A 15,205-nucleotide genomic window follows, 5' to 3' on the forward strand; every position below is an offset into this window, starting at 1 on the left:
CTTCCTAAAAAAGAGACTCAAATCTTCATTGCAGTATCATTCTCTTATGAGGGCTTTCAAAAATAGCATTGAAGGCAAGGCTAATGATTATGGTGACCATCTCTATTTCCTCAAACTAGGTTACCCTAGAGAACTTGTCAAAAGTTGCCAGCAAGAGGAAGAATATCTAAAAGCTCAACCTTTACTACAGGAATAGTTTAGTCTTTAAGATTACAGTCTTTTTTTTAAAGGTTGTTGCAAATGCTATGGGAGACTTGTAGGATATGTGTGAGCCGAAGATGCCTGCTAATATGACTACTGTCATATATAAATTACCCCTAAACTTACATAAGATTTGGAGTTCAGTGGTCTGTAAACTGCAAGAAAGGTGCAATGTAAGGTTACCTTCACTGACATGGTTGTTTTTATTGGAAGACAAATGAAGATTACTACACACACAGTGCTTGGGAAAAAACTTAAGGCTACATCACTGGCAGTAAGTAAAGGTGTGAACAAAACCGGATCACAAATTCATTCTAAGACTAGACAAAGCAGCTTGGCCACTACTGTGGCTACCGTGAAAATTAAAGCTAAAACTGAGCCCAGAAACAATGACTTGGTTTGCCTATTCTGCTGGGATGAACATACTTTGGATTTGTGTTCTCGGTTGGTGAAAAAGTTTCATAAGGAGAAGATTGCCTTCCTAAAAGAAAATGGTGTCTTCCTAAAAGAAAAGAAATTGGCTGTTTGTGTACACGACACTTCAACAAGGGTTGCAAGAGGCATCTTTCATCCCCGGCAAGCATCCCAGCACACTCCAGGGATCTCCAGGAATGGTTTCAACTGAAGCATACACATCTGCTGGCAATTGATTCAGACATTAACTGCTGATAGGGGCAAATACACCTAAGACATTGGAGCCATTGCAGGTGATTCGCAGTGTTAATGATGGACCCTATACAATCAGAACACTGCTGGGTTAGACTGTTAATGGATCATTCAAAGGAGACTATGGTGGTAGAAGAGACCACGCTTGGCCAGAGGTAATAGTTAATAGGATTTCAGTTTTGTGCTTGGGTGAACTTTGGCAGCAGCAATTCAAGTCCCTGAATGCAGACAGGAGGAACAACCTGATTGGTCAAGAGAAGATCACAAGTTCATGGAGCTGGTGGAAGATTCGGCAAAACTGGTGGATGGTCTGTACCAGATTGGTTTATCTTTGAGAAAGAAAGATGTTAATATACCTAATAACAGGAGGATTGCTGAGTAGCATGCTCTGAATCTAAGGAAAAGGTTCAAGAAAGATTAGTCATTTCATGCCACTGACGTAGCTTGCATGAAGGATGTCATCTTCAAAGGTTATGCTAAAAGAATGCCAGTAGAGGATCTGGAATGTAGTGATGGAAATGTCTGGTATATTCCACATCACGTATGTCTATCACCCCAAAAAAGGTAAATTTTGTGTTGTGTTTGACTGTGGAGTGACCTTCCAGGGAATGACACTTAATGCTCAGTTGTTACAAGGACCTGATCAGAATTCATAACACAAGATCATAACCAGATCAGAAAAGAAACAGTAGTGATCATGTTGGACATTGAATTAATGTTTCATCAGGTTAAGATGCCAGCAGAAGATGCAGACCTACTCTGGTTTCTCCGGTGGCCTGATGACGACCTCAGTGAAGATACGGTGTTACATCTCTTTGGAGCAACTTCACTGAGTTGTGCCAATTTTGCTCTTAGGAGGTAAGCAGAAGACAACAAAGGGCAGTTCAGCTGCAAGATGCTGAATAAGATTCTGCATTGCTTCTGTGTTAATGACTGCCTGGTGTCAGAGCCCTCTGAAGAAAAGGCATTGTCTCACTATCATGACTTTGTATGATATACCATATATATATATATACACACACACACACCTTATATATACTTTACCTTATATCCATATAACCATATAACAATTACAGCACAGAAACAGGCCTGGTTTATGAAAAAGGTTAAAAAAGCTTATAAACATAAACTCATAAACTTTTTCTGTTCTAAAGGTGTTTTTTGACTCATGAAATGGATAACCAGCAGACATAGTGTGGTATCTGTTATACCAGAAGAACGAAGAGCAAAAATATGAAGGTTTGGATTTGGATCAAATATTCCTCCGGTGGAGAGTGTATTCCTTTGTTGGAGGTATGCAATGGTGTCTTCAGTCTGAGACTTTCAAGTTTAAGATCACAATCCAGGATAGACCGTTAACCATAAGGGGGATCCTCTCCACAGTTAGTTCTGTCTGTGACTCTTTAGGAATCTTGAGTCAATAGACAATAGGTACAGGAGTAGGTCATTCAGCCCTTCAAGCCATCACCACCATTCAATGTAATCATGGCTGATCATCCACAATCAGTACCCCGTTCCTGCCTTCTCCCCATATCCCTTGACTCCGCTATCTTTAAGAGCTCTATCTAAATCTTTCTTGAAAGCATCCAGAGAATTGGCCTCCACTGCCTTCTGAGTAGTGTTATTAGCCAGGGGAATCCTACAAGACCTATGCAAGAGAGAACTTGGTTGGGATGAAACTAAACCAACATCAGTTGTTCATGAGTGGACAAGCTGACTTGAAGAATTTTGCCAATTGGAAGACTTCAAGAATACTAGATATTTGAAATCCTTGAATTTTGGTGAAGTTACTGGTGCGGACAGAGAAGAAGTCATCAGTTAATAACTCATCAGGGGTGATTGATAAGTTCATGACCTAGGGTAGAAGGAATGAGTTATTAACTTCAAATTTTCTGCATAATCACTCAAAGAGTTGACCTGCATGTGTATGTAATGAGAGCTGTATAACTCATCTCCTTCTACCTTATGCCACAAACTTATCAATCATCCATTTGTGGACACTCTCTGGAGGTCCAAGATCCGTATGCTCCAAGTCTGCCAGATGAAGAGTGTAAATGTAGGAGGGGAATATGTTGAAAAATAAATGTGCTATGTTTTCTAAAATTGAGTCCTTCTACCTTAGGCCACGAACATATCAATCACCCCTCGTAGTGACTTACCTATTTTTGCATGACACATGTCCACAGGTGCACTGTGCTTTTATTATGTGAAAATCTAGGGTAGCTTCAGTGAAGTCGGTTTCTGTCCGTTGTATAGAGCTCATTGCTGCCATGATGGCAAGCTATATGGGCACATTGTGGAAGAGTTGTACAGGCAACTTCAGGATTCAGTTTTTTGGACTGATAGTACTTCTGTGCTGAAGTATATTAGAAATTAAACTTCCAGATTCCTACTCTTTGTCACTAACAGAATTTCAGAAATTCCTGAGGTCCTACAGGTATTGCAATGGAGATGTGTGAATACTTTAATCAACCCTGAAGATGGGAGCTCTACAGGATTGAAGATGAAGACTTTTCTGAAAAGTAAGACTTGGGTGTCAGGACCTAAATACCTTCAATGGCCTGAAAGTGAATGGTCTGTGAAGCCCAAAGGTTTTGAAAGATTTCTGCTAGATGATCCAGAAGTCAAGGAGATTGTTACAATGAAAATCATGCAGATAAAAGAAGAGTTGGATGCAGTAACATGTATTATCCATCACTTCTCATCTTGGACCCATTTGAAAAAGATAGTAACTTGGATTCATAGGCTTAAGAATGTGCTCTTATTTCTTAGTTTGAAAATGAAACAATTGAATATTGTTTACTTGCAGTCTTACTTGGGTGAAAAACAACAAAGGTATTCTTTGGAGAGAGAGATGGAAAAAACCAAAGGTTAGATTGGCCAAGATTGTCTCTCAGTGGAGGAACTCAGACTTGGAGATCACAGATTTTTGTAAAGGAAGAGATTTCCAGATAAATTCTTGAGTTTGCGGAGGGAAGAAAGTGTGAAGTGATGCAGCCATATTTTGAAGCTTAACCCAGTACTTGGAGATAATGTCTTGATAGCAGGTCATGATAGAAGAGTCTAAACATCCTGTTATACTGGTGAAGGATTGTCATATCTCAAATCTCATTCTGAGGCATGTACATCAAGAGGTGGGATATGGTGGCCGTAACCACACGTTATCCAGGTTGTGGCAAGAATACTGGATTCCCTCTGCTAGTACAGCTATTAGAAGAATCCTGACTAAGTGTGTTGCTGTCAACAGTTGCACACAACTCGAAAATGCCAGCACATGGCAGTTCTACTCCTGGACAGGTTCTCTCCAGATGAACCCATGTTGGATTAGACAACTATGGACCTTTTGAGGTGAAGAGCAGAAGGAATACAGTGAAGAGATTAGTAGTCACATTTACCTGTCTAGCTATTTGGGCTGTTCACATTGAAATGGCATCTTCTTTATACACAGATTCCTTAGTTAATGCACTTCAATGCTTTATGGCAAGATGAGGACAAATTCGTGAACTGTGCCCTGATAATGCAACAAAGTTGGCTGGAGCTGAATGTGAGGAGAGAAACCATTAGGAAGTGAAATCATTCGAGGTTTCCAGAAAGAAGAGGATTTGTAGGCAGACACACGTCGTGACTAAGATCAGCTGGTTGGATCAACTTATAACAGTAGTTTGTAACTGGGGACTGACAGATGTCATTTCTCTTGCTGACCATTTAATTACACTTGGGTATGCTTAAGTTACATCGCTTCAAGATTGTATGTTCACTGATTACTAATAAAGGATTGAACACATACCTTCAACTTTTGGAACAATCATTAGCAGAGCTAAAGGCATGTCATGCAAATATAACAAATCTGGCAGCAACAATTGGTTTGGTTTGAAAGAGGTGGCTACAGAAAGCACTGAACCAGACATTCTCTGGGCAGACTGTTTCTTATTGAGCAAGACCAGCAGAAGCTAGTGGGAAGTAGAATTGTCAGGCGGTCATCTCCCATTGTTGGTAACCCTTGCTGATTTTTGGAATGTGGAATAAATGTGATTGAGGAATATGGAAAGGATGAAAAGGGAAATCAAGACTGTTATAGAAGTACTATCAGAGAGCAATGACTGATGACATTATGGCAGGTGTCAGTTCCATTGTCCTTTCCAGTAGATCTTTCAAATTGAATTCAAATTCTGAGCCTGCCTCCATGAGATCTGAATTAATATCCTCTGGAAGACAACTCTAAACTCCGAATGTTCAAGGTGGTGGGCATTCAGAGGTACTGCCTGAGCTGATTGCATGTTCATCTTTCTTGGTTTCATCTGTGTCTCTGTGTCTCTAGAGAAGGAGCATAATGTCCATAGGTACAATGGGGGTTTTCCAGGACCAATGGGCACCACAAAGGCTTGAATAGGTTCTAGATAGCAATGATAGCTATCAGCTTACATCCCCAAGTAGATGTAAACTGGTCTTTATGCTGCGGTTCAGATGACAATCAGGTGCCTCAATCAAGGAGCCCGGTAGAACATGGGGAAATGGGAATTAAAAGAAAATGAGGTGTCAGTGGACCGGACTGTGACACTGTATCATGAAGTACTGCAATATTGCACTAATGTGATTCTGTTATCACTAAATAAACCTTTGGAAATGAGAAAGGAATCTCTGAATGTTACTGTGATTAGTTTTCGCAGTCACTATTCACTCTCTCAGCCTGTAAAGACTAAAGCAAAGCTAGAATAGGCAGAAAATGCTGGAAACAATGCTGAAGATTGTTTAAAAGTTGACATGAAACCTTAACTCTGTTTCTCTCTCCACAGATTCTGTCTGACCTGAATATTTCCAGCATTTTTCCATTTTGATTTTAAATTTCCACAGATGTACCATGAATTTCTACAGATCTACCATGGAGACCATTCTAATTGGTTGCATCACAAACTGGTACAGAGGGGTCACTGCACAGGATCGGAGTAAATTGCAAACACAGCCAGCTCCACCATGGGCACTAGCCTCTCCAGCATTAAAGGCATCCTCAAAGGTTGATGCCTCAAAAAGACTGCATCCAATTTCTCATTGCTACCATCAAGGAGGAGGTACAGGAGCCTGAAGGCACACCCAATGTTTGAGGAACAGCTTCTTCCCCTCTACCATCAGATTTCTGAAAGGACAGTGAACCCATGACCACTACTTCACTCTTTTTTTCTTTTAGTTGCTCTCTTTTCACACTATTAATTTAATTTATTTTTAAAACAAGTTTCTTTTTGTAATTTATAGCTTTTTTATTATTATGTATTGCAAAACAACAAATTTTACAACATATGCCCGATTCTGATCTGCCATTAATATTCTGGCATTAAAGATCTTAAGTATACATTGTGTCCAAATAAGGAAACAGAGCTAGTGTTTTGAAAAAGGAAATGTAACAACATACCATAATTATAAAATACTACCTTATCTGTGGCTTTATCACTGCCTTCCTGTGATCTCAACTGTAGTAGCTGTGGGTTACTCTTGAGGGAAATTAGGCACATACTGTCATAGGGAGAATAATTTATCTGTGCAAGATCCCAGAGGTGGGAACCTTCCCAGTGCAGATGCCTCAATAGTAACCTGGATAACAGTACTTACCACTAGTTTCTTCACCTTGAAATTTATTTGACGTATCTCTGCAAAATTCACATTTTCATATATTTTATTCACTGCCATTATATAGGTCGAAATCTGAAGGAAAGCAAAAAAGTGAAGGGTGGATTGAACATTTTTCATCAGCAATATCTTTCTTCAGAGATATTTCATATTGTGGTTACCAGTGACTGGAGTGATTGACTAGTGCCAATGTTAATTCCACTGGGGCCAGTTAATCATGTGACTAGCATGAACCTATGGAGCTTGAATAGTGTATTCCATCTGATGTTCAGGAATGAACAAAATCTCTGCACACATCAGTTCAGGTATAACTTACTAAAGTGAAAATGTCATAATGTAAGTTTTGATTTGGTCACTGGCCAAAGAATGGAATGGATTGGAAAGGGAATAGAATGGAATAGGAAGGAAGGGAAGGCAAATGAAATGTAATCATGGAATGGAATTTAATAGAATGAATGGAAGTAAATGGAATGGAAAGCAGCCTCCAGCATCTCTAGACACTATCCTAATCTCCCCCTCAATGTTTGCTGCTCTCGTACTGTCTTGACTCCTGCAGCTTAACCACCATCACTTTTGTTGACAAAAACAGCTACAAGACTTCAAATAAAGAAGTTCATTAGATGGGATAGATCCCACCCTAAGCCACAGACAATGGTTTTATTGAGCCAAATGCAAATAGACCTATCTTTGGAGCTACATTATGCATTGTCTACCATATCCAGAGCCTTGAGCATCACAGGTAGTGCAAGATCTAAAGTTTGGATTTCCTGTGCAGAAAGACGCTGAGGTGGATAAATGTCTTTGGGCCAGGAATGAATGTCAGTGAATGAATGTGAAGGAATGTCAGCTCTGAGTTACTACTGCAGATTAGCAGAGCTTCTAACATCTGGATTTAATGAGACAACACATAACCCATGTTCTGCTCTGCTACCATCAATTGATTTGTCAAAAATAAACAGCACCGTGATAGGCAACTATCACATTGAGGGACCGTTGTTCAGTCCCTGGCTCTCTGCTATTCCTTCTCTCATGTCAGAATGCAGTTTGTTCCTTCTCAGCTTGTGCTGAGAAGTGCATCAGCCTGTGTTATGCATACTTTATGAGGGACTGACACACTCAGTACCCTCACCCAACTTACTCCAATCGAACTGTAAGGTAGCATTCACTTCCACTGAACAAACCAACTCTAAAACCATCTCCTATCTAAACTAGAGACACAGGAGACTGTAGTTGATGGAATCTGGAGCCACACACAATTTGCTGGAGGAACACAATGGGCTGAGCAGCATTTCTGTGGGAAGAGAAAGTGTTGATGTTTCAGGTACTGGCACACCATTTCAACACAAAATATTAACAATTCCTTTCTTCCCACAGATGTTACTCGACTCCACCCCCCCCCCCCCACAGCAGATTGTCTGTTGCACCAATCCAATCTTCACTCTGAAACAATCATCTTTCTAAACTAATATTTACTCTAAAATAATGCAACAAAAATAATTCTCATTGTATAGTATCTTTTGCTGTAGACCTGGACCTTATGTCTGTGGGGTAGTTATTGAATCTATAATTAATGGAGCAGTTGGGAATCTAAGATGATGAGGAGCGACTGGAACCTAAAGACTCTTCAATGCTGGTGCCCAGCTAACCTCCACTCTGGGCTGAAATGTGACACAGGAGACATGCCATAACCTGGTTACCCTGGAACTGAGAACTTTCCTCTACCAGCACCAGAGTGGTGGAGGCAGCAAAGGGAGTGAGGGAGCCCACAGTCTGCCACTGGGATAGAACATAGTACAGTACACCACAATGGTGTGCTGACCCTCAAACCCTGCCTCCCATATATCCCCCCACCTTAAATTCTTCCATATACCTGTCTAGTAGTCTCTTAAATTTCACTAGTGTATCTGCCCTCATCAAAGACTCAGGCAGTGCATCCATGCACCAACCACTCTCTAAGTAAAAAAACCTTCCTCTAATATCCCCCTTGAACTTTCCACCCCTTACCTTAAAGCAATGTCCTCTTGCATTTAGCAGTGGTGCCCTGGGGAAGGGGTGCTGGCTGTCCACTCTATCTATTCCTCTTAATGTTTGGCAAGCACCAGGGGTGGCATTGAGTTTGGGGTGGAGGTAAATCAGCTGGATCTCGACATCAGGGCTGAGTATCAGGGCATTTATAGTCAGTGACTGGTGGGGGGGATATCATGGTTAAGGGTGGGAAAGGATAGCATGGTGGGGAAGGTGGAGTCACAGGGGATGGAAAAGGATGGAGACACATGGCATGGGGAGGGTTGGGATAGCAATGAAGATGGTGGACTGTGTGGAGTCATAACTGGGGAAGGGGAAGGATGGGGACAGAATGGGTGGGGAGGGTGGGGACACTGCTGGGGCAGAAAGCCAATGATAAAATATCCATGTGCTGTGTGTAGTACATCGTGTGTAGATGAGAACACAGAGTAGCCGAATGGCTCCTTGAATTGTTCTGTCCTGACATTCACTCCATCTCCCTTTACTTCAATCCCAACATCTAGAATATATTCAATGTCTGAAGGTCGTTCAATGGGGAAAGGGTGAATGGGGGTCGGAGAGAGAATTCTGAAGAGTCACTACATACCTGAGGAAAAAATCCTCTTCCTCTCTTGAAAAGGTTCTGGTTCTACCCCTGGTTCTGGATACAACCCCCTCCCCCGCAACCCAGGGGAAACCTCCTGTCAGTATCCACCCTTCAACCTCCCTTGGGAACTTGTCTTGCAATAAAACCTGGTCTTCTAAACTTCGATCAGTGTAGATGATGGCTTCATGCATCTCAGGAACCAACTAGTGAACGCTGCCTGCACTACATTTCCAATGCATGGATACCCTGCCTCCGTTAGACAAGATGGGAGGCTGATAATCAGATGAAGGAAGTGCCTCCCACTGCTGTAGCCTGAGCTCTAGTTTCTAAGGCTGGAGTTGGTGCGGTTCGATACCGAGGACTTGCTTGACACCAGGTCAGTAGGCGATCACATTGCAGCTGAAGTATGCAAACTGAGGGATGGGGTCAGCCAGATGGACTGAGGATGGGTTGGTCCTTGGAGCCAGCACAGTCACAATGATAATTTCCCTTTAGGATGTTTGGGGTGGGTGGGGAAGAGGAGGGATGGGATTGACCAAGAATATCCTGAAGGGAGAGGTGAAGAACAAGGTGTGGTCACATCGGGTCCAAAGACATGGGTGTAAATGGGGCTTTGGTGTTCCCCTGATGCAGACAAGGAACTGACTGTTGACCAGGGAGGGGAAGTCAGGAGAACACACAATAGTCGCCACTGAGGGACCAGAGGTCGAAAGGGAGAGCAACCTCAAGTTTCTAGACATCAACATCCCAGAGGATCTGTCCTGAGCACAATCACAAAGAAATCATACCAGCGGCTCCACTTCATTGGGAGCTTGAGGATACTTGGTACATCATCAAGGTCACTTATAAACTTCTGCAGATGTACGGTGATAATATTCTAAATGGTTCCATCACTGCCTGATATGGAATCTCCTAGAGTCAGCATCTCAGGCTGAGAGGGCTGTAGACTCAGCCACCTCTGTTACGACAGGCACCCAAACGTGCCAGTTACCAGGGTTCAGACACTAACTCTCCGGAATATGGATTGTTAAAGATTCAGGCCACCCTGCTAATTGGCGGCCATGTTTTGCGAGCAGGATTTAATATTTAAAGAGCACCTGAACTGAGGCTTGATGCTCAATCATCAGTTTGTTTTGGATTCACATCTAACATTTAGTTAGAATGCTGTTTTTGTTTCAGGATTGTATCGTGCCTTGATTCTAGTCTCGGATACTTCAGCACGGGTCCTGATCATCCTCGCCGAGGTACCTCATCACACAAATGTCCCAACCATCCTCGCAAAGATCCCTCATCACAGAAACATCCCAACCATCTTCGACGAGGTCTCTCATCACACAAACTTCCCAACCATCCTCACCGAGGTCGCTAAACACATAAACTTCCCAACAATCCTCACCATAGTCTCTCATCACAACAATTTCCCAAACATCCTCGCCAAGGTCTCTAAACAAATAAACTTCCCAACCATTCTCACCGAGGTCTCTCATCACACAAATTTCCCAAACATCCTCGCAGAGGTCTCTAATCACACAAACTTCCCAATCATCCTCGCCGAGGTCGCTAAACACATAAACTTCCCAACAATCCTCACCATGGTCTCTCATCACAAAAACTTCCCAACCATCCTCACCGAGGTCTCTAATCACATAAACTTCCTAAGCATCCTCGCCGAGGTCTATAATCACAAAAACTTCCCAATCATCCTCGCCGAGGTCCCTCATCACACAAACATCCCAACCATCCTCGCCAAGGTCTCTAATCACACAAACTTCCCAACCATCCTCACCGAGGTCTCTCATCACACAAACTTCCCAACCATCCTCGCCGAGGTCTCTCATCACACAAACTTCCCAATCATCCTCGCCGAGGTCTCAAATCACACAAACTTCCCAACCATCCTCGCCGAGGTCTCTAATCACAAAAACTTCCCAATCATCCTCGCCGAGGTCTCAAATCACACAAACTTCCCAATCATCCTCGCTGAGGTCTCTCATCACACAAACTTCCCAACCATCCTTGCCGAGGTCTCTCATCACACAAACTTCCCAATCATCCTCGCCGAGGTCTCAAATCACACAAACTTCCCAACCATCCTCGCCGAGGTCTCTAATCACAAAAACTTCCCAATCATCCTCGCCGAGGTCTCAAATCACACAAACTTCCCAATCATCCTCGCTGAGGTCTCTAAACACAAAAACTTCCCAATCATCCTCGCCGAGGTCTCAAATCACACAAACTTCCCAACCATCCTCGCCAAGGTCTCTCATCACACAAACTTCGCAATCATCCTTGCTGAGGTCTCTAATCACACAAACTTCCCAAACATTCACACCGTGGTCTCGCATTACACAAACGTCCCAACCATCCTCACCGAGGTCTCTCATCACACAGAATTCCCAACCATCCTCACCGAGGTCTCTCATCACAGAAACTTCCTAACCATCCTGACGGAGGTCTCACATCACACAAAATTCCCAAACATCCTCACCGAGGTCTCTCATCACACAAACTTCCCAACCATCCTCGCTGAGGTCTCTAAACACACAAACTTCCCAATCATCCTTGCCGAGGTCCCTCATCACACAAAATTCCCAATCATCCTTGCCGAGGTCACTCATCACACAAACTTCCCAACAATCCTCGCCAAGATTTCTAATCACACAAACTTCTCAACCATCTTCGCCGAGATCTCTCATCACAACAACTTCCCAAACATCCTCGCCAAGGTCACTAATCAAATAAACTTCCCAACCATCCTCGCAGAGGTCCCTCATCACACAAACTTCCCAATCATCCTCGCCGAGGTCCCTCATCACACAAACTTCCCAACCATCCTTGCCGAGGTCTTTAATTACACAAAATAACAAACAATCTTCACCGACGTCTCTCATCACACAAACTTCCGAATCATCCTCTCCGAGGTCCCTCATCCCACAAACTTCCCAAACATCCACGCCAAGGTCTCCAAACAAATAAACGTCACAACCATCCTCGCCGAGGTCTCTAATCACACAAACTTCCCAAACATTCTCGCAGAGGTCTCTCATCACATAAACTTCCCAACCATCCTCGCCGAGCTCTCTAATCACACAAAATTCCCAAGCATCCTCGCCGAGGTCCCTCATCACACAAACTTCCCAACCATCCTCGCCGAGGTCTCTCATCACATAAACTTCCCAATCATCCTTCCAGAGGTCTCTAATCACACAAACTTCCCAAACATTCTCGCCGAGGTCCCTCATCCCACAAACTTCCCAACCATCCTCGCCGAGGTCTCTCATCACACAAACTTCCCAACCATCCTCACCGAGGTCTCTCATCAAACAAACTTCCCAAACATTCTCGCCGAGGTCTCTAATCACACAAACTTCCCAACCATCCTCGCTGAGGTCTCTCAACATACAAACTTCCCAACCATCCTCGCCGAGATCTCTCATCACACAAACTTCCCAATCATCTTTGCCGAGGTCCCTCATCACACAAAATTCCCAATCATCCTCGCCGAGGTCGCTAATCACACAAACTTCCCAACAATCCTCACCAAGATTTCTAATCACACAAACTTCTCAACCATCTTCGCCGAGGTCTCTCATCAAACAAACTTCCGAATCATCCTCGCCGAGATCTCTCATCACAACAACTTCCCAAACATCCTCGCCAAGGTCACTAATCAAATATACTTCCCAACCATCCTCGCCGAGGTCTTTAATTACACAAAATAACAAACCATCTTCACCGACGTCTCTCATCACACAAACTTCCGAATCATCCTCTCCGAGGTCCCTCATCCCACAAACTTCCCAATCATCCTCACCAAGGTCCCTCATCACACAAACTTCCCAACTATCCATGCCAAGGTATCTCATCACACAAACTTCCCAACCATCCTCAGCGAGGTCGCTAATCACATATACTTCCCAACCATCTTCACCGAAGTCTCTCATCACATAAACTTCCCAACCATCCTCGCCGAGGACCCTCATCACACAAACTTCCCAACCATCCTCGCTGAGATCTCCAATCACAAAATCTTCCCAATCATCCTCGCCAAGGTCCCTCATCACAAAAACTTCGCAAACATCCTCGCCGAGGTCTCTCATCACACAAACTTCCCAATCATACTCGCCGAGGTCTCTAATCACACAAACTTCATAACTATCCTCACCGAGGTCCCTCACTACACAAACTTCCCAACATTCCTCGCCGAGGTCCATCATCACACAGACTTCCCAGCCATCCTCACCGAGGTCCCTCACTACACAAACTTCCCAACATTCCTCGCCGACGTCCATCATCACACAAACTTCCCAACCATCCTCGCCGAGGTCTCTCGTCACACAAACTTCCCAATCATCCTCGCCGAGGTCTCTAATCAGACAAACTTCCCAACCATCCTCGCAAAGGTCCCTCATCACACAGACTTCCCAACCATCCTCGCCGAGGTCCCTCATCACAGAAACTTCCCAACCATCCTCACCGAGGTATGTAATCACACCAGCTTCCCAATCAGCCTTGCCGAGGTCCCTCATGATACAATCTTCCCAACCATCTTCGCCGAGGTCTCTCATCGCACAAACTTCCCATCCATCCTCACCGAGGTCTCTAATCACTCAAACTTCCCAACCATCCTCACCAAAGTCTCTCATCAAACAAACTTCCCAACTATCCTCGCCGAGGTCTCATCACACAAACTTCCCAATCATACTCGCCGAGGTCTCTAATCACACAAACTTCATAACTATCCTCACCGAGGTCCCTCACTACACAAACTTCCCAATCATCCTCGCCAAGGTCTTTGATTAAACAAACTTCCCAACCATCCTCACCGAGGTCCCTCATTTCACAAACTGCCCCACCATGTTCACCGAGGTCCCTCATCACACAAACTTCCCTACTATACTCGCTGAGATCTCTAATCACACAAACTTCCCAATCATCCTCGCCGACGTCTCTCATCACACTAACTTCCCAAGCATCCTCGCCAAGGTCTCTCATCACAAAAACTTCCCAATCATCCTCACCGAGGACACTCATCACACAAAAGTCCCAACCATCGTCGCCGAGGTCTCTAATCACACAAACTTCCCAAGCATCCTGGCCGAGGTCCCTCATCACACAAACTTCCCAACCATCCTCGCGGATGGCTCTAATCACAAAAACTTCCTAACCATTTTTGCCTAAGTCTCTCATCACACAAACTTTCCAGCCATCCTAGCCGAGATCTCTAAACACACAAACATCCCAACCATCCTCACTGAGGTCCCTCATCACAGAAACTTCCCAACCATCCTTGCCGAGGTCTGTAATCACACAAACTTCACAATCATTCTCGCCGAGGTCCCTCATCACACAAACTTTCCAACCATCCTCACAGAGTGCTCTAATCACACAAACTTCCCAACCATCTTCGCCGAGCTCTGTAATCACACAAACTTCCCAATATTCCTCGTTGAGGTCCCTCATCACACAAACTTCCCAACCATCCTCACTGAGGTCTCTCCTCACACAAACTTCCCAACCATCCTTGCCGAGGTCTCTCATCTCACAAACTTCCCAATCATCCTTGCCGAGGTCTTTAATTACAGAAAATAACAAACCATCTTCACCGACGTCTCTCATCACACAAACTTCCCAATCATCCTCTCCGAGGTCCCTCATCCCACAAACTTCCCAATCATCCTCACCAAGGTCCCTCATCACACAAACTTCCCAACTATCCATGCCAAGGTATCTCATCACACAAACTTCCCAACCATCCTCAGCGAGGTCGCTAATCACATAAACTTCCCAACCATCCTCGCCGAGGTCTCTCATCACACAAACTTCCCAATCATACTCGCCGAGGTCTCTAATCACACAAACTTCATAACTATCCTCACCGAGGTCCCTCACTACACAAACTTCCCAAGCATCCTGGCCGAGGTCCCTCATCACACAAACTTCCCAACCATCCTCGCGGATGGCTCTAATCACACAAACTTCCTAACCATCTTTGCCTAAGTCTCTCATCACACAAACTTTCCAGCCATCCCAGCCGAGATCTCTAAACACACAAACATCCCAACCATCCTCACTGAGGTCCCTCATCACAGAAACTTCCCAACCATC

General features: G+C 44.0%; 1 protein-coding gene across 1 annotated transcript in view; it reads right to left on the bottom strand.

Annotated features, from left to right (window-relative positions):
* Positions 1-15,205, bottom strand: part of LOC132405842 (disintegrin and metalloproteinase domain-containing protein 10-like) — a 636,699-nt gene that overhangs the window by 386,155 nt on the left and 235,339 nt on the right. The window contains exon 8 of the mRNA XM_059990833.1: positions 6,469-6,561. Within this exon, the coding sequence (XP_059846816.1) occupies positions 6,469-6,561 (93 nt within the window). The remainder of the gene's footprint in view (positions 1-6,468; positions 6,562-15,205) is intronic.

This window comes from Hypanus sabinus, chromosome 16, assembly GCF_030144855.1.
Source record: "Hypanus sabinus isolate sHypSab1 chromosome 16, sHypSab1.hap1, whole genome shotgun sequence".
Lineage (NCBI taxonomy): Eukaryota > Metazoa > Chordata > Chondrichthyes > Myliobatiformes > Dasyatidae > Hypanus > Hypanus sabinus.